A 23,725-nucleotide genomic window follows, 5' to 3' on the forward strand; every position below is an offset into this window, starting at 1 on the left:
GAGCAGTTAAACGTGATGCATTTGCGTGCTCTTCTATATATTATTGTATCCTTGATTGTGACATGGAAAAGTGATGTCGCCTGTTTAAGCATTTCATCTTAATGCAATGGCTCTGCTCTTATATACAACTATTTTGTTATCTTTTGATTTTACCCTTGATTGTGAAATATAAAAATGTCCTTATTTGGTCTACATAAAAACATTTCATATAAAATCAGACGCACTACTTCCATAGATTTGCTGCGACGCTATCATGATGACATAATCTGAATATAAAAATTCCTCTGAAACTTACTTGCTAATCTTATGACAAAGGGAAATATTATTAAGTTACTAAAACGTTGGATTCTTTCTTTTACCAGTTCAATTTGATCATGCAGCAGATTCAATTCTTTCCATTATTTACCACTTGAATTCATTCACGTACCAGATTAAGTTATTTGCATAGAAGGCGTTTGGATGTACCTGGAGGCAGTGGTTAGTTTTTATTGTCCACACCTAATTTTCTACAACATCGTTTTTTATCTTGTTGCAAACAATAAAATCTTTTGGATGTGTTAATGTTCATCTTCCCCCAAATTCCATTGTGAATGATAGGAGTTTTTTTTTTCTGAATGATGCGTGTGCCATTCCTCTCGTTTATCTTGATCTGCTATTCAAATAACAAGAATTATGTGGAATTGCACTTCTCTTCAGGCTTTGTTTGCTAGGCATGCCATATTGCAACAAATCCAGCAAAAGGAAGTTACCATGTTTATTCTCCCCATTTTCCCTACCTAATAGTTTTATCTTGTAGTATGTTGCTTGAGCATGGTACTGATTTACTAAATGTTCGAGATCGTATGAATGTTTATGACAGAATTCGCCACTAGAAGACAGGCCGGTCGATGATGGCGGCCAAAGTGGCCGACAAACAGGGCCCTCAAAATTGTGGGGCCCCCGATCAGGGAGAAAACCAGAGAAAAACTTCGTCCGCTCTATCGCGCACGCCTGTCTGCTAATGCCTGATTCTGACGCTATCACCTGGAATCTCTACAGTCTGAGCCCTAGGGTCGCAGGCCCGCAGACCTCCCCTAGTTTCGCCGCCTCCACACCGAACCCCAGGCGCGCGCAAAGCACGCTTGCGCCGCCTCTAGCCATCTCCCATCACGTTCTCTGCTGCAATCGGCCGCCGCTCTCCCCCAATCCAGCACGGCATGCTAGATGCTCTTTGCTAAGAGCGTGTTTGGTTCATGACCTGGTCTCGGCGCCAGGCAAAAATAGATGCCTGACCTGTGCCTGAAAGGCGAACGATTTTTGCCTAACCAGGCTGCCTGAGCTGAAGGCGTTTGGTTTCCTCCCTTGACGTGAAAAAATATTTAACTAGTACTATGCTGCGTCAGAGCTCTTTAATTACTGCAACCCCTTGTTTGCATTCGTCAGGCACCTTGATTTATGTGTCCAGGCTTACCTTCCCGATCGCCTGTGTTAGGCTGGTTGTAGTGGGAGTATCATACGTATAGTATCATGCATGTCAACTAGACGTTTTGGATGATGTGGCACACAATTAATTGAGAAAATAGAGGATGTAGTATTATATTATGATACCGTATCATATTAAATGCTCCGCTAGTTTGTGTCATGCATGACAATTAATAAGGCAATCTAAGATACTAACTTATGATACTATGCATTACGGAGGTAGTATCACACACTAATATCATGTGCATGATACTAGTATATGATACTCCCTATTACAACCAGCCTTAGGCTAATTGTGTGCCCGCATGTTGGCCAGGCTAATCACCCTTATACATCCATCCATGCCAGGCTAGCAAAGAAAATACCAGGCCAACAACCAAACAAGGTCCAGGCAGCCTTGAGGGACCCCTCCAGGCCAGGCACCTTTGTGCGAGGACTGCAACCAAACACACTCTAAATCCCCAGCAACCAAACGGGCACCCATGCAGCGTCATCCTCGCCATTGATGTGATCCCCTAGTAAATTTCAAATGTGGACCCTATGTACACGCTGGCATAGAGGCGCTACGGTGCCCTCGACCTCTCTATCATTTGAGCAGCGGACCAAGTAGTCAGGGCCCCACTATCTCAACGGCAAAAGAATGGGCAATGGACAAATAAGGAGCTGGAGATCCACTATCTCGACGAGAAGGGGAAGGGGAAACTATCACCACCCATAACCTCTTAGTTGTAGATGTTAAAAGAGAGTAAATCATGACTCCTTAAAGATATGTGCCATTGCACGCTAAATACGAGAACCTAAGGAGAAAACATTCAAAATGGGAAAAACATCTAAAACCTAATAAACAAAAATCTATCTGAAATATAGATATTTGGTTAATATTGCGTGGATACAACCAGCGTTGCCACCGGACAAAAATATATTATACACACTCAATTCTTCTAATCAATAATGTGTAACTTGACAGAATATGGTTTTCATTCATAGAGTGAAAAGTATTCACTATCACCCGATTCTTTTTGCGCCGCAGGTGTGGCATTGATACCCTTTATTGCCCTAACAGTCTAACAAACTGCCCGTGCAATTGACGCACATGCAGCAGCAACATTAGCGTTGATGATTATATATGTTTATATATGTTTATATAAACCAATGCAAACGGACACGAATGCACTATTTAATTTGTAGCACGCCTGCACGTTTAACATGCCAGTGTCGTCAGAAAAAGAAGACCCACTTAATCCATGAAAAAAAGGCCCACTTAAGATCTTGACCTCCTCCGATCCGTTTCTACAGTCCTACGCCCTAAAGTTATTAAAAGGCGATTAGCGTAATTCTCCTACAGTCAAGCTAACTAGCCACCCAAAGTTCATTGATCGCTGGCAGTGAGTTGCAGATTAGTCTACCATGTCGTTCGCTGGTGTATCTGTCATCGCCAACGGTGAGCTCCTCGGCTCTGACAGCTCGCCTACCTGCCCCAGCGCCAGCAGGTACCACTTGCTTGTCGTCCAAGGCCACTCGCGCATGCGCGAATCCAACATATCTCACTGTTTCTCCGTCGGAGGCTACCGCCGGCAAATTGTGTATAACCCCGCGCTCGATGACCTGGGCAAAGACAGCGTCGTAGTACTTTGTGTTTTTCTCGACGAGAAAGTAGACACCACTACAGGGCCCATGAAGACGCACATCAAGTTTAGCTTCGTTGACGAGACCGACAAGCAAGAGCCGACACGTATCCATGGTAGCAAAATACTAGAGCTACGAGGCCAGTGCACTGATGCATTTAAGTATATCAAGAGCGCAGTCTTGGACAAACATCTCAAGAACGTCAGTTTCACCATCCAGTGCGTCGTCGTGGTCCTAAATCCAACATGCGACACCGCCTTCGTCACGGTGCCGCCGTCCGACATGCATCAGAACTTCGCCGACTTTCTCCTGGCAGGGGACGGCACCGACGTGGTCTTCCATGTGGGCCGCGAGACAGTCGCCGCTCATAGCTGTATTCTCGTGGCCAGGTCTACGGTCTTCAGCGCAGCTCTCTTTGGCCCCATGAAGGAAGGAACGTCCACGGCCGCCACTGTGCATGTAGACGATATGTACGCTACAGTATTCAAGGCCATGCTGCAGCACTTGCTCGTCGCGGCAGACAGGTACAACCTCCCAAGACTCAGGGCGATGTGTGAGAAGAAGCTTTGTGAGCACATCGACGTGAGCACGGTGACCACCATACTAGGGCTTGCCGAGCAGCATGGCTGTGACGGGTTGAAGAAGGCGTGTTGCAAGTTCCTCCGGTGTGCGGACAACCTTAGGGCAGTGGTGGCCATGGACGGCTTTGATGATTTGTGCAGGAGCTGCCCCACTCTTATGAAGGGCATGATCCTTGGCGTTCTACCAGCAAAGTAGGACTTCACCATATTAGTGTTAGCTCTTCATATATTCCGTCAATTTTTTTCACCTGCCTTATTTACTCCCTTTGTCATTGCAGGAGGAAAAGGAAAAAGGGAATAAAGGCTCTTCGACTTTGATCTAGAAGACTATTGAACACAGTAGCCTATGTGTTTTGCAGGGGTGGACGCCCTTCGATCACTCATGGATGGCGTCATCTGCTTTTGCAACGAATTTCTTTCTTTAGTTTCATACCTTCGTTGATGGCTACGTTGTAGCATGTGTGCGGATGATTCATAGAAGTTTCCTGCAAGAGGGGATCTTCGTATCCTCCAGGATGTTGCTATTTCTTTACATGCTGCATTTTCGGAACTTTGTGCAAACATATAGTGATTTCCTTAATTAAATTGGGAGAGTGATCGCTTTTATTTAAGAAAAAGTAGAAGAAAAGTTGTTTTCACATTGTTTTTGCCTCTTGCCGTGTTTGTTAGTTCATTGCATGCACAGTGTAGTTCCGAAGTTATGACCGTATGAGTTCCTTATCCTTACGCAAGTTCGCTGAGCAATGCTACATCAACGTAAGGTTTACATGAGTTCACAGGGCTAGGGCGATGTGGGCTGTTGTGATTGGCAATTAGGGGACACAGGCCCACCCAGATTAGTTAGGGGGGAAAGGTAAGTTCGTTGGTTGCTTAAACCACATCCGTGTGTCCAGCATTTCTGCAAGTTCATTGGATAATACCGTTATACAATTTTATTTTAACGGATTGCTTGAGATGATTAGCTAACGATCGACTGCGGTGAAGTACTAATTGTGATTTGTTCATGACTCTATTAGTAGTTTTTGTTACATGTGCAATGCTGATGTGCATGTTTTCCAGTTCATCTAGTATGCTAGATTGTTGCATGTTACTTAGTCACGAGTTATATACTGAAATTAATCATGAATTTCCCTAATATTCCAACAAAACATAGCAATTGATCACGCCGAAAGATCGCGGCAGTCGCGGTAACGGAGGGTTTCATCTTTTGTGCTGGAGATGGCATGATCCTTGTCCTACTGGCCCCGAGGTAGTTTATCTTCATGCATCCATGGGTAGCTAAAATCCAATTAATTATTATACATTTCACGAAAATATAGATTGTATCAAACATGTAAAATTGTTTTCTTTTTTCTTTTTCAAACACGAAAAAGAAGAAGAATTTTTTTTATGGGTATATGTCAGTATGATTCTAGAATGAGTGACTGACTAGCTTGGCAAACTTTGCGGTCATGTGCAAACTATAATTGACAGAGAAAATTAATTTTAACATGGATTCTCTTGTATTAGTTTGATGTGCTCATTGTAAAAAAAAGTGTGATTATTTGCCGAGGACTAAAATTACAGTCGATGGACCTTGTCATGGCAGGTGCAAAATTATGGGATAGCAATGCCATTTCTGGCGATTTAGATAAGAGGCAGTTAGCCCTGAGATTTTTCATCTGCAATAGCGGCACAATTGTAGCCAAATCGTGGGAGATTTATAGCTTTCCTGTGTGCTCACATTAGATAAAGGGATGGATCATAAATTCAAAATACTAAATCGAATCTCTCGGTTAGATCTCTCTATGATTATCCAATAGCTAATCAAAATGGCCTGGAAGTATACTAGGTATCCAAACATATATGATTAACAATCCACTTTATCTAACAACCGATTCATGCACCCTCCATTGTGTGGGTACTAGAAATGCAATCATGCATATGTAAGAATAGAAGATAACAAAATATAGAATAGTGCTAGGCATGGCTGTATTAAGAGGAGCTACTTATTTAGACTAGGGCAGCATCCTAAGGATAATGTCCTTCATAAGATGGAGGCAGCTCCTCTGCAGATGTTCAAACCCTTCAGTCTGCACGACAGCCTTCAGGTTCGCGGGACAGCCGAGGAAACCATAGCACGCCGTCTTCAACTTGTCACAGCCATGCTGGTCGGCGAGCACCAGAATGGTTGCTGCCGTGCTCACGCCAATGTGCTTGCACAGCATCTCCTCGCACCTTGCCCTAAGCAACGGGAGGTCATACCTATCCGCCGCGACGAACAGGTGTTGCATAAGGACGCCCTCATTCTCATCCGGCAGAGAGTCGCCGTACATAAACCCAAGCATCGCCTTGAATACTGCAGCATCCATGTCGTCTATTTGCACGACAGAGGTGGTCGACGGCGTGCCTTCCTTCATGGGGCTGAAGAGCAACGCCCTAAAGACGGCAGAGCGGGCCGCAAGTACGCACCGGTGGGCGGCGAACGTCTCGCCACCGACCCCGAACACAATGTCCGTGCCCAACCCAGAAAGTAGAAGTTCAGTGAAATTCTCCTGCATGGACGGCGGTTCTCCGACGACCACGACATCGCACCGGATGATGAAACAGTCGTCCTTGACGTACTTCTCCGAGACCTCTCTTTTCAGAACCTTCTTATGGTGGTCGTACCGGCCCCGGAACTCAAATATTTCACCATGGATGCGTGAACGTGCCAGTTCTTTCTTATCTTTTTCTTCAACGAAAGTGAACTCGAACTGTGCCTTCACGGGATCTACGCTGCCCTCTAAGAGGCAAAGCTGAAGTGTTATGAGTCCGCCGTCGGCGTGGGGGTAGTAGTAGATGAACCAATGTTGGCCGCCGATGATGAAAATGCGAGAGCAGATGGATCCACGGCAGCGCGAGTGGCCTTCAACGACAAGATAGTGGTACCCACTGGTCGCGCCGGCGTTGATGATGGGGGTGGCGTCGTCGTCGAGGAGCTTGCCGCCGGTGAAGATGGATTCACCTGTGGAAGACATGATTTATGGATCTGATGTGATAGGTACCAGCCAGATCGAATTTTGACGTGGGGAGCACTAGCGAGATATCTGCTTCCCAAATCACGTCGTCGTATGAGGAGCGTTCTGCGTCCGGTCCCTTAGGGTCAGGCAGGTCAGGTGCCTCCGAGGAGGCGCGTCCGGCCACTTGATTTGTTTCCATAACTACCCCGTGCGTAAATGACGTCGTATATCCCATTCTTTAACTGTTCTTTCCACATCACGTGGTTTTATTCCTTAGAACTAGGTGGGAAGATAGTCTCGTTTCCATTTTTCTTCAAACAAAAAGAAAGAAAGACTGCGGATCAAGTGGGGGTGGAGCCAACCTCATCCATGAGATGAGATGAGATCAGCACGTCTTTTATTACCTCTGCTCCGTGCGCGTCCACACGCTTGTCTCTCTCTCCCTCGGGATTTTTTTTAAAACGTAAACAAAATTCCAAATTCCAAATTTTTTCAAAAAAGCAAAGAATTTTTTAAAACATATTTTTTTATTTGAATTTCGAGGTTTTTTTGACACGTAAGCAAAATTTTAAATTACATTTTTATTGGAAAAGCATACGATTTTTGAAAACCGGAAGAAAATTTCGAATTTTGGGCCGTTTTATGGATAGATGATGAAATTTCGAAATTCCAAACGTCTTTTGGAAAACATGAGCATCCATGAATTAATCTTGGACTTTTGAAAAAATTTGAAAGCCAGATATTTTTTAAAATTCCTAACTTTTTTTGGAAATTTTTGAAGACGTTATTGGAATTTTAATATATTTTTGAAAAAAAACTGATTTTTTGTATGTGTTAAACATTATTTGAAATTATGGGTTTTTATAAAAACAATAATGAAATGAAAAAAGAAACAGAAAAAACGAAAATTTAGAGAGAAAAAAACATGTTCCTGAACCTTCTAGATGGTTCGCAAACTGGTTAAAGCCGGCATGGACCTTATAGAAGGTTCCAAAACCAGGATCTGTAACTAAACGGGCCGGCGCATGTTACATGGCCTCGCTAGAGTCTGTGCGAATCAGCGTCGTCCTATGCCCTAGAGGACTCTGCCGGCCGCCTCTCCGCTGCCTCCTGCCCTCCCTTTTGTCGATCGAACACGACGCCGGCGTCGCGAGGCGTCCAGTAGGCTACACCCAGCAAATCTTCTGCGGCCCTGGTAACTAGGCAAGGTTAGCACTAATTGTTATCATCACTCATCTCTCTCAGACGTTTATCTTATACGTATAGAAATTGTACTTCCAATTCAGTTTAATTCTTTCTATTCGATTGTGAGATCCGTGAGGAGTAATATGTTTGATCTAATTCTTTACGGGAATATTTCTAGTCATATTGACAACTGTAGAGTCAATCTTAATCTTATTTAATGCTGCTTGGGCTACAGATTTTTTAGCACGTGCGTTCATCGTTTTTTAATCTGATCGATCTCGTGGACTAATATCCAACATATTGCAGATTATTCTGCCATGTCTTTCGCCGGTGTATCTGTCATCGCCAAGGGCAGGCGTCTCGGCATTGACACCTCAACTGCAACCGCCAGTGTCAGCGGGTACCACTTGCTTGCCGTCCAAGACCACTCGCGCATGCGCCAACCCTTGCTATCTCACGGTTTCGCCCTCGGTGGACACTGATGGAAAATCTTGTATAAGCCCGACAGCCACTAGTGCAGAACCGGGCAATAGCACCGGTTGGTAAGGCCCTTTAGTGCCGGTTTCATAACCGGCACTAAAGTGTGGTCACTAAATCCCCCCTTAGTACCGGTTCAGCACGAACCAGTGCTAAAAGGAAACCACGTGGCACGAGTCAGCTCCGGGGGCCGGGAGCCTTTTAGTACCGGTTGGTAACACCAACCGGTACTAAATGTTTGTGGGTTTTTGTTTTATTTTGTATTTTTTAATTAAATTTGTGTTATCAATTTAATTTAGGATTGTTTTACATTATAATGAGTTGTAGTCGTCGTCATCATCATCATCATCATCATCATCACATATTAATAAATAAATAAACTCTAGCTAGCTAAAAATCATCGTAGTCGTCTAATTACCACTATTTAATCATCATAGTCATTACCGCTAACTATCTAATCATCACCAACACTGGCTAGCTTAAAGAGGAAACATTCACTTTCTAACAGAAGCAAAGATATCATTGAGTTCAACATAATCATCACCAACATCGAAGTTCAGGACACGGACATGAGACACTAATTAAGAGCATGAACTAGTGTTGCTCCCTCTCAGGTAGAATCGCATAGAACATGTATAGCTCTCCTGATTCATCATACTGGAGCATGCAGATGAATCTGTCTCCTAATCTTGGGTTGCGCTTCTCCTTGCTGCCCCCTAATACTTCTCTGCGATCGTTAACAATTTTGCTCCAATCTTTCACTATTAAGCATTCTTCGCTTTCAGAAATCCTGAATGCACTCATGTGCAATGTAGGATATCTTGCCGTAAGCTAACCATTGACATGTCACCTTTAGTCTCGATCCACTGAGGCACAACTGTCATCGGAAGTCCCTGTTGAAGAACATCGTATAGTAATTAATATACTAAGCAATGAAAGTTTAGCTTCAAAAATAATGTATGCAAAAGATGCACTAATTAAGGACAAATAGTAAAAATCTTACCATCTTTCGATTATAGATGTGACCGTAGTTCAATACGATCACCATTGGTCGCACGTTTTGAGTACTAATATTTCTAAGTTCAGGAAAAAAATTTGTCTTGACAGTATTAAGATCCTCAAGCCATGAAACATAATGACTTATCTCCTCGCAGTTTAGTTGAGCCCCGGGGCAGTAGTAGGTCATGTATACCAAGCGCCGGACATGTTTACTTGAACCGAAATAAGCTGACAATACAAATTAGTTGTCAACTATTTTTGAATAAACTGTATCAAAGACATAAACATATGCATGCATAGTTGAGAAAAACTCACATAATGGTAGAACTGGAGGTGTTTGCACATCGACCCAGATGTCTATATTACCTTGAATATGATCTTCCGGACGAATATCAAATGTGACAACCATATCAGGCTCAAATGCATAAGCCTTGCATAGTGCTTACCAAGTTTTGCATTCAAAATGGGTGTATCTGTCTCCATTATATAATTTGACGTTGAAAGTATATCCATGCTCCGTCTTCAAGTAAACTCTCTTTACCTCCATATCATCTATAGCACTAAAACCTATCTTATCCAAGACAAAAATTCTTGCATGGCAGGGGATGCGCTAGTAGAATAGTGAAAATTTAAATTTATAAGTTGAAGCAAATGAAGCATAAGTCATGCTTTAAAATTATAAGTTGAAGCAAATGAAGTATAAGTTTTGCATTCAAATAATAATTGCCGTTGTGACTTACTGTATCCATTTCGAATGTCTCATCCAGCTTGATGCTGAAGCGCCTACCATCAACAAGGAAATTTCTGTCGCACAGGCCGCGCTGTTCTTCACAATGTTCGCACATAATGAAATCTTTTTCATCGTCAGATGACATTTCCTATATATGTTCATATAGGTGAAACATTAAACACTTATTACTATTTAACATTAATTATTATCTAGCCAAATATATATTCATCTAACATTTGACATTAATATATCTAACTATATTCATCTCTAACAATTGACATTACTATATATTTAACTTTTCTATCTAATTTATCTAACATTCGAAATTAATCTAACATTTATATAAACTCAAAATATATAAAAAATTAAATAAACAGAAAAACTCATTAACAAATAATATTTTAATTAGATCATCAAATCTGAGATACCTAAATTTTCTTACTAAAAAAACTAGTTATATTAATTATTCAACTAGTTCAAATCTCATAAACCTAAATAAACTAGTTCGACAATTTTCTTACTAAAAATAAATTAGTTATATTAATTATTCAACTAATTCAAATCTCTAGTTCGACAATTTTCTATCTAGCTAATTCATCTAACATTCGACATTAATCTAACATTCGATCATCCAATTAACTTTTCTAAAAAACAGAAAATAGAAAATAAGTAAAAAAAAATGTGTGTGTGTGTGTATGTGTGTGTATGTGTGTGTGTATGTATATGTACGTATATATGTGTGTGTATGTGTGTGTCTATGTATGTATACGTACGTACACTGCAGTGCGGCCCCGTACACCGCCGCCCCGTACGTACGAGCGGGGGCGCCGGCGTACGGGGCGGGGGCGCCGGCGTATGGGCCGGGTGCGACGACGACGGACGGCGGCGCGGGTACGCGAGACCGAGAGATGTACGGGACCGCGGCGTGACGACGACGGACGGCGGCGCGCGGCGTTCGGGGCGGCGGCGCGAGACGACGACGACGACGGGCAGCGGCGGGGACAGCGAGGACGACGACGGACGACGGGCGGCGACGAGACGGGTTCGAGCGGCGCGCGGCGATGTCGCGAGAGGTTGGAGACGAAAGTGGGGAGATGTAACTGAAATTTTCGGAAGTGCTGCTTATATAGGATGAGCCTTTAGTACCAGTTGGAGCCACCAACTGGTACTAAAGGCCAACTTTGGCCAGGCCAAGAGGCGGGAAGAGCAGGCCACCGGTTGGAGCCACCAACCGGTACTAAAGGCCTTGCGCTGCCACCCCAAAGTTTAGTCCCACCTCGCCCGGCGAAGGGCTGCTGCACTGGTTTATAAACCCAGCCGCGGCTACCTCTTCGAACTCCTCTATATAGCAGGCTTCTGGGCCTAATTAATTAGGGCGCACTGCCCTGTGAGTCTGCTGGCCCTTCTGGTCCTGCATTTGCACACCCTAGGTCTGGCAGGCCCACTGGGCAGCGCGCCAACAAATTTTTTATATAGTTTTTTCTTTTCTGCATTACTTATTTTCTTTTATTTATTTTTGAGTAGTTTTTTATATAGTTTTTTCTTTTCTGCATTATTTATTTTCTTCTATTTATTTTTGAGTAATTTTTTTATTTTCCCGCCCGCCCGCCTAGCCGTTCGAACCGGCAGTAATGGTCACATTAGTGCCGGCTCAAATTCAAACCGGCACTAATGTGCTTCACATTTGATCCTTTTTCTGCTAGTGAGCTATTACCGGAACGAAGACGGCTATATACTACTTTGTGTTTTCCTCAACGAGGAAAATGATACCACTGCAGATCCCGTGAAGGCGCACGTCGTGTTTAGCTTCGTTGACGAGACCTACGAGCAAGAGCTGGCACATATCCATGGTAGGAAAATATTAGAGCTACGAGGCCAACACACTCATGCGATTAAGTACATCAAGAGAGCAGTCTTGGACAAACATCTCAAGAACGACAGTCTCACCATCCGGTGCGACGTCGTAGTCCTAAATCCAACATGCGACACCGCGTTCATCAAGGTGCCTCTGTCTGACATGCAACAGAACTTCACCGAATTTCTCCTGGCAGGGGAGGGCACCGACGTGGTCTTCCAGGTGGGTGGTGAGACCTTCGCCGCCCATCGCCGTGTTCTCGCGGCCCGGTCTATGGTCTTTAGAGCAGCTCTCTTTGGGCCCATGAAGGAAGGCACATCGACGGACACCACCGTGCAGATAGAGGACATGGACGCTATGGTGTTCAACGCGATGCTTGGGTTCATCTACAGTGACTCATTTCATGCGTTGGTGGCGGATGAAAACGAGGTCGACCTGCTGCAGTACCTGCTCGTTGTGACGGACATGTACAACCTCACAAGACTCCAGGCAATGTGCGAGAGGAAGCTGTGCGAGCACATCGAAGTGGGTACGGCGACCACCATCCTAGTGCTCGCCGAGCAGCACGGCTGCAATGGGCTGAGGAAGGCGTGCTACAAATTCCTCCAGCGTCCGGACAACCTGAGGGCAGTGGTTGACATGGACGGCTTTGATCAGTTGTGCAGGAGCTGCCCCTCTCTTATGAAAGACATGATCCTTGGCCTGCTACCCCCAAAGTAGGACTTCATATTAATGCAAGCTCTACATATTCCGGCGATTTTCCCACTTCCCTCGTTTACTCTTTTGTCATTGCAGAAGGAAAAGAGAATGAAGGCTCTTCGACTTAGATCTAGAAAACTATTGGATCCAACAGCCGAGTTGTTTAACATGTCTGAGGGGTGGGTGCCATTGGATCACTAATGGATGACATTGTCTAGCTTGCGACAATTTGCTATATCTTCAGTTTCGTTCATCCCTTGCGGGCGACGGTGTAGCATGTGTCCTTGTGGGCGGATGTACCTTAGTTAATTATCCTGCAAGAGTTTCAGTTTCATATTGCTATCCTTGAATCCTCCAGGACTGTTGCTATTTCTTTACATGCGACCTTTTGGAACATTGTGCAAACCCCTAGTAATTTCCTTAATTAAAACAATCGGCAAGAGCCGCAAACAGAAGCGAAAAAAAATAGAAAAGACTGCCGCATGGCGCTACTCTCGTCGAATAGTTGTCGTTTCCTCATATGGTTGGTACACCCGCAGTGGCGGAGCCAAGAAAATCAAATTAGGAGGGCCAAACGTTGCTAAACCTTATTTGGGAGGGTCAGATTATTAAAATGCATTGTTTTAACAGCTTAAAAGTCAATGTTTACACTAGTATTAGGCATAAACCAGTGACACTAGGGGGGCCAGGGCCCCTGCTGGTCCCCCCCTTACACCCGTCAGAGTTTTTTCACCAAGCAACGTCATTGCAGGCCAGGACTTGACACCTCCGATGCATGCATGTTTTGTGCCCTCCTCGAAACAGTCAAGCATGCTCTTCCTCTCGACCGTGATGGTTGTTCCCTCGTTACATTCGACTGTAATTAGTTGTAGTAGAACTATGGAATTGTAACGCCCTTTGGTGCAACAGAACCGTTTTTCAAGAAAGAGAATTGTAACGCCCTTTGATGTGCAACCTTTCATTTAGTAGTACATTGTTATCTGTCTAGATCAGTATTTTCCTCGTATCTAGCAGCGTTTCAAACGATCAAATGAATGTCCTGATCTCTTTGGCACTCTTAATCTCTAAGTTTCAGTGGACTTTTAGCATGCAAACACGATAGAAGTATTTTCATCAGTAGACTAGTAGAGTTAGTAGTAGTACACTTTTTTCAGAAGATAGCCAGTAGTAGTAATTTGTATCTCTCTACAAGTGAAAATTGCATATTGCAGTTGACCAGCAGTCCTTTCCTATGAAAATTGAAGCATGGCAAGGATCACGTCCTTCATAACAGTGGGGCAGCTCCTGCAGAGATGATCGAAGCCGTCCGTGGCCAACGCCTCCCTCAGGTTATCCCGAAACCGGAGGAAATCGTAGCATGCCTTCTTCAGGCCATTGCATCCATGCTGCTCAGCAAGTGCCAAGATGGTCATCGCCGTACTCACGCAAATGTTCTCGCATAGCTTCTTCTCACACAACAACCGGAGCCTCGGGACATCGTACCGATCCGCCGCGACGAGCAGGTGCTGTAGCATGACTCCCTCGTTCTCATGGTCCGCCGGCACCGGCAGAGATTCACCATAAATGAACCCAAGCATCGCCTCGAACACCGTGGCGTCCATGTCATCTACATGTACCACCGTCGACGTGCCTTCCTTCTTCATGGGGCCTAAGAGCAATGCCCTGAAGACGGTAGAGCGGGCCGCGAGGATACAACGGTGGGCGGCGAACGTCTCGCCACCGACCTCGAAAACCACGTCGGTGCCCTCTCTAGACTGAAGAAGGTCGGTGAAGTTCTGTTGTATATCGGATGACGGCACCTCGCCCAACTTATTCTCGCACATCTCCCTTAGCCTCGGGAGGTCGTACCGATGTGCCACGACGAGCAGCTGCCGCAGTAGGACACCCTCGTTATCATCGTCGGCCGACACAAGCAGCAAGTCGCCGTAGATGAACCCAAGCAACGCCTTGAACGCCGACGCATCCATGTCGTCTACCTGCTGGACTATAGTGGCCGTCGTCGTCAGCGACGTCCTCTCTTTGAGGGGTCGAAGAGCAACGCCTTGAAGACAGTAGAGCGGGCTGCGAGAACGCAGCGGTGGGCGGCAACCATCTCGCTGCCGACCTCGAAGACAATGTCGGTGCCCTCCCCGGTCAGGAGAAAGTCAGTGAAATTTTAGCGCATGTCGGACGGTGGCACCACGATGATGGGAGGAGGGGCGGCGGCAGTGTCATCGTCCAGCACCATGATGTCGCACCGTATGGTGAAACTGTTGTGCTTGATGTGTTCCTTTAGGGCCAATACTTCGCTAATGTTGATACGCGCAGGATCTTGCTTGTCGGTGTCTTGGGCGAAGCTGAACTCGAATTGTGCCTTGACGGGACATGAAGTGATGTCCATGAGGCAAAGCTCAAGCGATATGACGTCGGCGATGTCCAGGTGGTTGCCGCCGGGGTTGTAGTAGACGCCCCATCATTGGCCGCCGACGGTGAAACTGCGAGACCAGATGGGTTTGTTGGTTGGCGAGTAGCCTTCCACAACGAGCAAGTGGTACCCGCTGGCCGTGCCGGCGTCGATGCGTGGCGAGGTAGAACCGCCCACGAGCTTGCCATCGGCGATGACAGATACACCCGCGTATGACATGGTGGATAGATCGACGAGTCTGCTGTCAAAATAATTGTTGTCCGTGATACACAGATTAGGTGTTAGGATCCGATCTATATTATACAAGGACCCCACGGTGGTAAACCATAATGTATAGGCACGCAAGCATATATATACAAGGCAAGATCTCACGGTTGTATTCATTGTGCGAGACCGAATTTCAATCCACCTTATAATTTGATATGATATATATAATGAGAACCGTGTCTAATAAGATCCGATCTTGCCAACCGGTGGGTAAATTCAGTAGATATTTGTGTTATATTCTTGCATTGTGTAGTCCTTGCCCTATCCCTGATTGATTTTCATCCAACAAATAAAAATTGACGACCGCTAGTACTCCCGGTGGCTCAAGATCAATATCATCTATATCTATACCTACTAATAAAAAAAATAGGTATTCTTAGTCCGTCATGCTATTTTATAAAAAACAACCTGATGTGTCTGACATTAAACCCGTAAGTACGTATAAAATGTTTTTTTTAAATACTCATATCTTCTAAATTGTAACTACATGTTATATATGAAATTTGACTAGAAAAATATATAGAATCTGAATATGATGTTATTTTACCTGTTAACCATTTAAACTAGCTAAGGGTGCAATCTTAATCAAAGTGCATTATCCGACGTTCTTTCATATCGATACTGATCCAAATTGTGGATGAACATGTCAGCAAAATCAGGATTGAAGACGAAATTGAAGATCACTTTCCATTTTCTTTGTATGTATTAAATTTATATGCAAGCCGTGTTTGAATAGAAGACAAGTGAAATCTTGAACTTGCGCTTTTGTAGGCAAGACCATCTTTGTTTGGGCCACTTTTTGTAAATTAAGAATGTCTGGTATTCTTTTCTCCCGTCGCAACGCACGGGCCCTTTTGCTAGTGCAGATCTTAATAGTTGTAGATGGAACAAGAATTCGCAAAAAAACAAAAAAAACATTATACACATATTTTTATGGTCATCTCTATTAGTACATGCTAGGCTAGCTTAAAATAAGACTGTCATATCAATCAGACCTAAATAGCTGTAGCCGTTCCACGAGCCCCGTGCCAGCTCCCAGGAAGGTGGCGGAAGGGCGCTTCGGCTGGCCTGGATCCATGCCACGCACCCCCCCTTTCCCGTTGGCTTCCGCCGCGCACCGGCGCCGGCATGCTTCCCCCCTCCCCCCCTCGGGCCCTCACCCGATGGCGACACGAAGCACCCCTGCTACCACTAGTGCCGGATCCTGGGAGGAAGGGGCACGGGCTTCTAGGCTGGGCTGGGCAGCCCTAGGGGTGCCGCGGTGGCGCTCTTCCCCGGGCTACGGCCATGGCTCTGTGGCGGCGGTTCATCTCGGTGGTCCTCGGTGGTTGTCCGGCAGTGGCTGCCTCCTCCAGCGTGCTGGCCGGGTGTCGAGCACGCCTGCGAGCTTCCTTCGTCCCCCTACCATGCGCGTGCGGCTTCGGCCCCGGTAGCCATGGACCTGCGCCCTCCTCCAGTGTCCATGGTTTATGGGTCCGGCTCCAGATCCGACGCTTCCCGCGACCGAGTTGCGTCTATCTCAGGCTCATCCGGCTTGTCGGTGTCTCGGTAGCTCGGCAAGCACCCCCTACAGGCGTCCTTGGTCGGTCGACATCCACCCTGATGTGGGTTATACACCACTGTGCTTCTGGAGCTGCGCCCCCTTCCAGCTCCTTCGGCTCATCGGGCGTTCCTGCTGCTCTGGTCTCATTGGACCGGACCTGCGCTCCTCTCCGGATCTTGACTCGTTCGGGTCTTCGGCCACCGTCGCAACCCTCCCCTCGTTTTCCCGCCCCGCTGCCCAACCCCACCAACCTCCAAGCTCCATCCTCCCTTCCGCATGTTCGCTAGCTCGTTCTTCCGGCAACGCCTTATGTCTCTTTTGACAGCAAGCATTGCTTCCCTTCCTGCAATGGTGGTTCCGACCTCCGACCCGACTTCCTCCTCCTCGACTATTGCTCCAGCGACATGGGATTGCTAAGACTCGGCTAGGGAGAAATCCTTGCTCGACCTTTTGATGCAGGCAGCGGTGACTCCTATGGGTGTCGTTTCCCTCCTTGGAGGCGCTGCCATGGTCGCTTTATGTGTCCTCGGCGGTAGTTTTGATGATGTTGGTCATCTTGTTGGTTTGGTTTGGGCTGTGTCCCAGGGTGGCGAGTTTAGCCATGTTACTTTTCTGTTTGGACGGCCGTCGAGGATCTCATCACGGAGCTCGCTGACATATTTTCTACCATGACGTGCATATTGTGTTATTGCTCTTCATGGCGCGCGGCGGCATCAGCGCGTGTGGTGGTGAAGATGACCTGACCCTCGGAGTCCTTCTAGGATGCATTGCACCGGACTCCTCGTTCATGATCAGAATGCCAGCCGCCCGCAACGTGTCCTCCCCCGCTGCCGCTGAAGCCACCTCTACTTTCCTTTGCCTCTCGCCGCTCCGGTCGGCGGTCGCATCGGGTGGGTGGCTCCGTTCGCTAGCGCCCATGGGGAAGCAGAGGAGGAGGAGCGGGCTGGCATGGCGATTTTTCAGGACAAAGATTGGTTTGGGGTGTTGATGTATGTGTGCGGGGATGCGGAGCGCTAGCACTGATTGGTAGACTATGGCGTCTGCTCGGCAGAACATCGATCCGAGAAATTGATTCAGGTGACAGACCATTAACTTAATATAGACGGTAGAATATGTTTTAACTGATTTGATCGGATGGTCCTGCTTATCTTGTGTGCATTTTGCTGCGTGGCTTTAGGAGAATTTATGTTTGCTTTTCTAATAGTAGGATAGACTTTCTATCGGATTTGTGTACCACACATGTCAACAGCCATCCAGCCATCGGTTTCATTCCATGGTTTGCAGCCATAGTTCACAGATTCGTACGAAAATCGGAAGCCAGGTTGTGGAAAGTGTAGCGATCTCTTGGCGTGACGCTTGAAGTGGAAGTGGATGCCATAAAAGTGGAGCAGTACACAAGTAGGCACCCGAGGAGACTTCCGATCACACAAGTAAATAAATTAATTAAGGGAAACTGAATCCTCGTCCTTGGAAGTGGAAGTGGAAATCATAAAAGCTGCATGCATGTAGCAGCTCTTCAAGTGATTGACTCTCGATCTCCTAACTAATTAAACGCGTGCGCGTACAGCTATCAACATATACGAGGAGAATCGAGGCGTTGCGCTCCTTCATTTCTTGGTGCTATATATATTCACTCGTGCTAGTATGCGACATATACTTGCAGTCACTTGCAGATTCATCCACCATGCACTTCGTGGGTGAATCCGTCATCACCGACGGCAAGCTGGTCTCATGGGTCATTCCCACTATCCCCACCAACGTCTACAACGCCGCCAGTGGGTACTACTTGCTCGCCCTCCAAAGCTTCTCAAGCTCGCTCTACTACGGGAACGGACCTGTCGAGTCTCGCCATTTCACGGTCCGAGGCCGTTCTTGGTGCATCTCCTACAACCCCAAGGCCACTGACGACTGCGTATCGCTTCGTCTTTTCCTCGCCGAGGATCCCACAGCAAAGCCCGTGACGGCGCACTTCCAGTTCAGTTTAGTCGACGAGACCGAGAAGTTCATCAGGTTCGGGCCGGTGGCACATCCCCATGGTGACAAAAAGTTCACGTTCCGAGGCTCCGATTGGGGCTGCGAAAAGCTCGTCACAAGACAGTTCATGAACCACAACCTCATCTACGACAGCTTAACCTTCCGGTGCGACCTCTTGGTGGCCCCGGGTGATGCGATCTAGGGCTGAAGAAGGCGTGCAATGGTTTCCTGCGTCGTCCTTTCCTTGCCATGCTGCCGTCTAAGTAGTAGCCCATGCTAATTCAATGGATCTTTATCTTTATATATTTCGTTAATCTTCTAGTAGTAGTACTATTTACTGTATGTCCTTGTTTACCGGATGCTTCATTGTATCCGTGTCGGGCTTGCAAATCCGCTGGTCAATTGGGATATATTCAGAAATGCTTCTGCGCCTATCGAGTTTGTTGCTGTGCAGCTATATCGATGTAGTAATCTGCAATAAAATCGTTTGAAACTTAGCAATTGTCGCTGCAAAAAAAGAGGAAGTACCGTGTATGTTCTAAAACATAGTAGCCGTCAACTGACTTGTCAGTAGGTTTATTATTGAAATAAACATATAGAAAAAGGGACGCATCTAGCGAGCGGCAGGCGCTCTGCAGCGGCTGTCACTTTTAGCAAGTTCATGTTTCCATCAAACAAAAAAGAAAAAATCTTTCTCATCATAAAAAAGAAAGGACATGCAACATGTTTTTAATTACGGATTGGAAAGCACCCAGATATGAACACATTAATTTAGAGTTCCTTTTCATTTTAAAAGCCATAACTTTTAAATCAAACATCGAAATTAAGATCCACTTTCACCATTGGAACCCTTACGACATGGTCTTCAAAACTAGATCCTGCATGGGTATGTTTCGATGAATTTTTTGTGTGCAATTTAGTACCTCGTTTTGTGCAACTGCCTAGTAGTCGTTATGCAACTAGCTGACCGTGGATGTGCAATTTCACGCCTACCCCGTGGACACACAATTTTCACTGATGTCACCTCCATCCCCTCAAACTACCCCTTCCAGTGAGATGAGCAATTTCGTCCGTTGCTCAGGCCAACTGCCTAATAATTGACGTGCAACTTTCCGCTTGCCTGTGGATGTTCTTTCACTATTTACTGCATCCGCCAACTTTCTAGTAGTGGTTGTGCAACTTCGGATACTGCCACGGCCAACTGGCTAACAGTGATTTGCAACTTTCTCCTATACCCCCATAGATGTGTAGTTTCCCTGCTAGCACACGGTCCAAACCACCCCTACTAGTGAGATTCGCAACTTTCGCACTCTGTCTATATGTAACTTTGCACAACCCTCATGAATGTTAATTTTTTACCATTCAACCGTCCTTGCTTGTGAGATGTGTAACTTCGTATGTTGCCCTGACCAACTACCTAGCAGAGTATGTGCAACTCTGTTTGCTACCCCCCAATTGAAAATACATGTCCACAAATAGGAAGGGGAAGGAGTGGCACATTGACTAATAGGCAGTTGGCTTGAACAATAGACTAAGTTGCACAAATCGCTTGCAGGGGAGGTGAGAGTAGGGTGTACCAACAGTGAAAAACTACGAATCCACGAGTAAGGAGGAGGATTGCACAACGACTACTTGGTAGTTGGTCGGGATAGTAGACTAGTTGCACATCAAAGTTGTCATGATTGCTACATTGCAACCTCATGAAAGTTGAATGATGCAGATCCAAAAATTGGTTTTGAAAAAAGTTGCACGATACAGTACTAAAGTTGCATAATATAGCACGAAAGTTGGCATCGAACAAAATTCGTCGAAACATGCCCATGCGTGATCTAGTTTTAAAGATCTCGTCACAAGGAATCCAACGGCGAAGACGGATCTGAATTTCGATGTGTGGTTTGAACGATATGACTTTTTAAAAAATTGAAAATCCGAAATAAATACATGTGGATATGTTTTTTCTATTCACATAATGCCATCAATCACATGCACTAAGAGACAAAACATGCCCATACATGCATTCGATAAGTGACGGAGCCAGCGTGATGTGCAGACAAGAGCCGACCGCTCGATTCGTCTAAGTAGTGCGTAAGCACTTTTTAGATTTCAGGTAGAAAAAAATACTCCATCCTTTCCGGTTTATAGGGCTCAATTCAACAATCTCACCAACCAAGATAGATGGTGAGTGGTGGAATATTTTTTGTAATTTGCAAAAGCACCCAATTAATGCTCTTGTTTTCTTCAAAAATTTATGTTTACCAATGTATTAATTGCAATGCATGCATACATAAAGTACATGCATTGGTCGATTTTCTCTTAATACTTGCATGCAATTATTTAATGCACCTTCGAATCTGAAATTGTGATGGGGAACAACCAAATTGAGCCTTATAAAATGGAAAAACTAAGATTTTGAGATAAACCCTATAGACCGGAAAGGAGGACGTAATAATCAAGGTTGTGCTGAAGCAAAACAAAGTATGGGAATATTGTGGAAGGAGTCCCAGTTGAAGACCATAGTTAGTGCCAACGTGCACATTGAAAGAGTGTATGGTTGAGAAAGCCTTTTTCGTTGAAGGGGTATATATATTGGTAGTAGCACCTAGGATAACCAACACAAACTAACCTAACCAGCTACAAAGTCCTAATCCTAGTACCATTGGGTAATTGTTTTGTGTACCAACCGGACACAAAAAGTCGTGGTTATGAAGTTTTCCTATGGATGAAAACTTGCGCACAAAATATACCAAGTCATGAGCCAAGGAATTAATCGCGAAGTTGCCTAGCTTTCCAACAATAAATTTATTAAGATTGGCTACTGAATTAGGCTAGGCGAGGGAAGCATGCTAATGCGAATTTCCTTCATAAGATGGGGGCAGATCCTCTTCAGATGATCAAACTCTTTTGTCTCTACGATAGCCCTCAGGTTCGCCAGATACTGGAGGTAATGGTAGCACACATTCTTCAGCCCGGGGCAGCTGTGCTGGTTGGCGAGTGTCAGGATGGTTGCCGTCGATCCAATGTTGATGTACCCACATAGGTTCTTCTCACACATCACCCTCAGCCGCCGGAGGTCATACCGATCCGCTGCGATGAGCAGGTGTTGCAGAAGTACGCCCTTGTTCTCATCCACCAGAGGAGCTGGCAGCGAGTAACTGTAGATGAACCCCAGCATCATGTGAATATCGCAGCGTGCATGTCGGTCGTCTATTTGCACGATCATGGCAGTGGACGATGTGCCTTCTTTCATGGGGCCGAAGAGCAATGTCCTGAAGAAAGTAGAGCGGGCGGCGAGAATGCACTTGTGGGCTTTGAACGTCTCGCCGCCCACCTCAAAGATGACGTTCGTGCCCTCAATATTGAGGAAAAGGTCCATAAAGTTTTGCTACATGTCGAGCGGTGGCACCGGGATCAAGGAAGAAGTTGCAGTAGGGAGCACATCCTCGTCAAGGACCATGATATCGCACCGGATGGGGAAACTGTTGTCCTGACGAATTTCTCCAAGAACTCTGTTTTGAGGACCTTCTTATGGTGGTCGTACTGGTCTGGGAACTCAAATAGTTTACTACCACCATGGATACGAGCCGGCTCTTGCTTGTTGGTCTCTTCGACGAAACTGAACTCGAAATGTGCCTTCACAGGATCTATAGTGCCCTGGACAAGGCAAAGTTGTGGAAGGTTTCGTAAAGCGTCTCAACTCCCGTAACATGGGAGCCTGCATGTATTTATATTGATATTGGCAAGGCCAGCTCTCACAGAGGCATGCATCGATAGATAGATTACATCGTTGGTTGAAACAACCGAAGAGATAAGAGGAGAATTACATTAAGAGATAAACAAGTACTAACAAACTAGATCCTCCTAACTACTCTACGTGATGCCCAAGTCATATGTAACGTGACATGTTTAACACTCCCCCATAATCACAACTGTACTAAGTTGAGATTACGCTTAAACTCTTCAAAACTTCTGGTAGGCAATGCTTTTGTGAATCCATCTGCAACCTGATCTTTAGAGGGTATAAATCTGATCTCAAGCTGTTTGTTGGCAACACGTTCTCTTACAAAATGAAAGTCTATTTCAATATGTTTTGTTCTAGCATGGAAAACTGGATTGGCAGACAAATAGGTAGCACCAAGATTATCACACCACAAGCAAGAAGATTTATCTTGTGCTATTCCAAGTTCTTTGAGCATGGACTGAACCCAAATGACTCCTGTTGTTGCATTTGCTAATGCCTTATATTCTACTTCTGTGCTTGACCTGGAAACAGTAGCTTGTTTTCTTGCACACCATGATATCAAATTAGACCCATAAAAGATAGCAAAACCACCTGTTGACCTTCTGTCATCTAGACAACTAGCCCAGTCTGCATCTGAGAAGGCACTGACAAGTGTGGAAGAAGACTTACTAAATGTAAGACCTGTGGTTATAGTATTCCTTATATACCTTAGGATCCGTTTTGCTGCTGTCCAGTGAGCTATGGTAGGTGCATGAAGGAACTGACACACCTTGTTAACTGCAAAGGAGATGTCAGGTCGAGTAAGAGTCAGGTATTGTAGACCACCAACTAAGATCCTGTAACTAGTAATATCCTCTTGGTTCACTGGCTCGCCTTCTGTCAGAGATAATGATTCTGAACTAGACAGTGGTGTTGGAGAAGGTTTATAGTTTTGCATGCCAATTCTACTTAACAGTTCAGCGGCATACTTTGCTTGAGATAGATGAATACCATTACCATGTTTCTTAACTTCAATACCCAAGAAGAAATGCAGATCTCCCAAATCCTTGAGAGCAAACTCAGAGCCTAGGTCCTTGAGCAGTGCTGTTACAGCTCCATCAGAAGAACTAGTAACAATAATATCATTAACATATATGAGAACAAATATGGATGTCTTATGTTTGTTATAGATAAATAGAGACGTGTCGGATTTTGATGAAACGAA

The 23,725-nt window shown here is 45.3% G+C and overlaps 3 protein-coding genes and 1 pseudogene across 3 annotated transcripts; 2 read left to right on the plus strand and 2 right to left on the minus strand.

Moving 5' to 3' along the window:
- Window positions 1-2,868: 2,868 nt before the first annotated feature.
- LOC125519493 (BTB/POZ and MATH domain-containing protein 2-like) lies at window positions 2,869-3,864 on the plus strand. Its single transcript, XM_048684289.1, has one exon. The coding sequence runs from the start codon at window positions 2,869-2,871 to the stop codon at window positions 3,862-3,864; it is 996 nt and encodes a 331-aa protein (XP_048540246.1).
- A 1,801-nt stretch (window positions 3,865-5,665) lies between these two features.
- On the minus strand, window positions 5,666-6,667 carry LOC125519494 (BTB/POZ and MATH domain-containing protein 2-like). Its single transcript, XM_048684290.1, has one exon. The coding sequence runs from the start codon at window positions 6,665-6,667 to the stop codon at window positions 5,666-5,668; it is 1,002 nt and encodes a 333-aa protein (XP_048540247.1).
- A 1,484-nt stretch (window positions 6,668-8,151) lies between these two features.
- Window positions 8,152-12,615, plus strand: LOC125519495 (BTB/POZ and MATH domain-containing protein 2-like). Its single transcript, XM_048684291.1, has 2 exons — window positions 8,152-8,293; window positions 11,744-12,615. Exons 1-2 carry the CDS (start codon window positions 8,152-8,154, stop codon window positions 12,613-12,615), a joined length of 1,014 nt encoding a protein of 337 aa, XP_048540248.1.
- A 1,208-nt stretch (window positions 12,616-13,823) lies between these two features.
- Window positions 13,824-14,974, minus strand: LOC125519496 (annotated as a pseudogene).
- Between the last annotated feature and the right edge of the window lie 8,751 nt (window positions 14,975-23,725).

The sequence above is a fragment of the Triticum urartu genome, chromosome 7, assembly GCF_003073215.2.
Source record: "Triticum urartu cultivar G1812 chromosome 7, Tu2.1, whole genome shotgun sequence".
Lineage (NCBI taxonomy): Eukaryota > Viridiplantae > Streptophyta > Magnoliopsida > Poales > Poaceae > Triticum > Triticum urartu.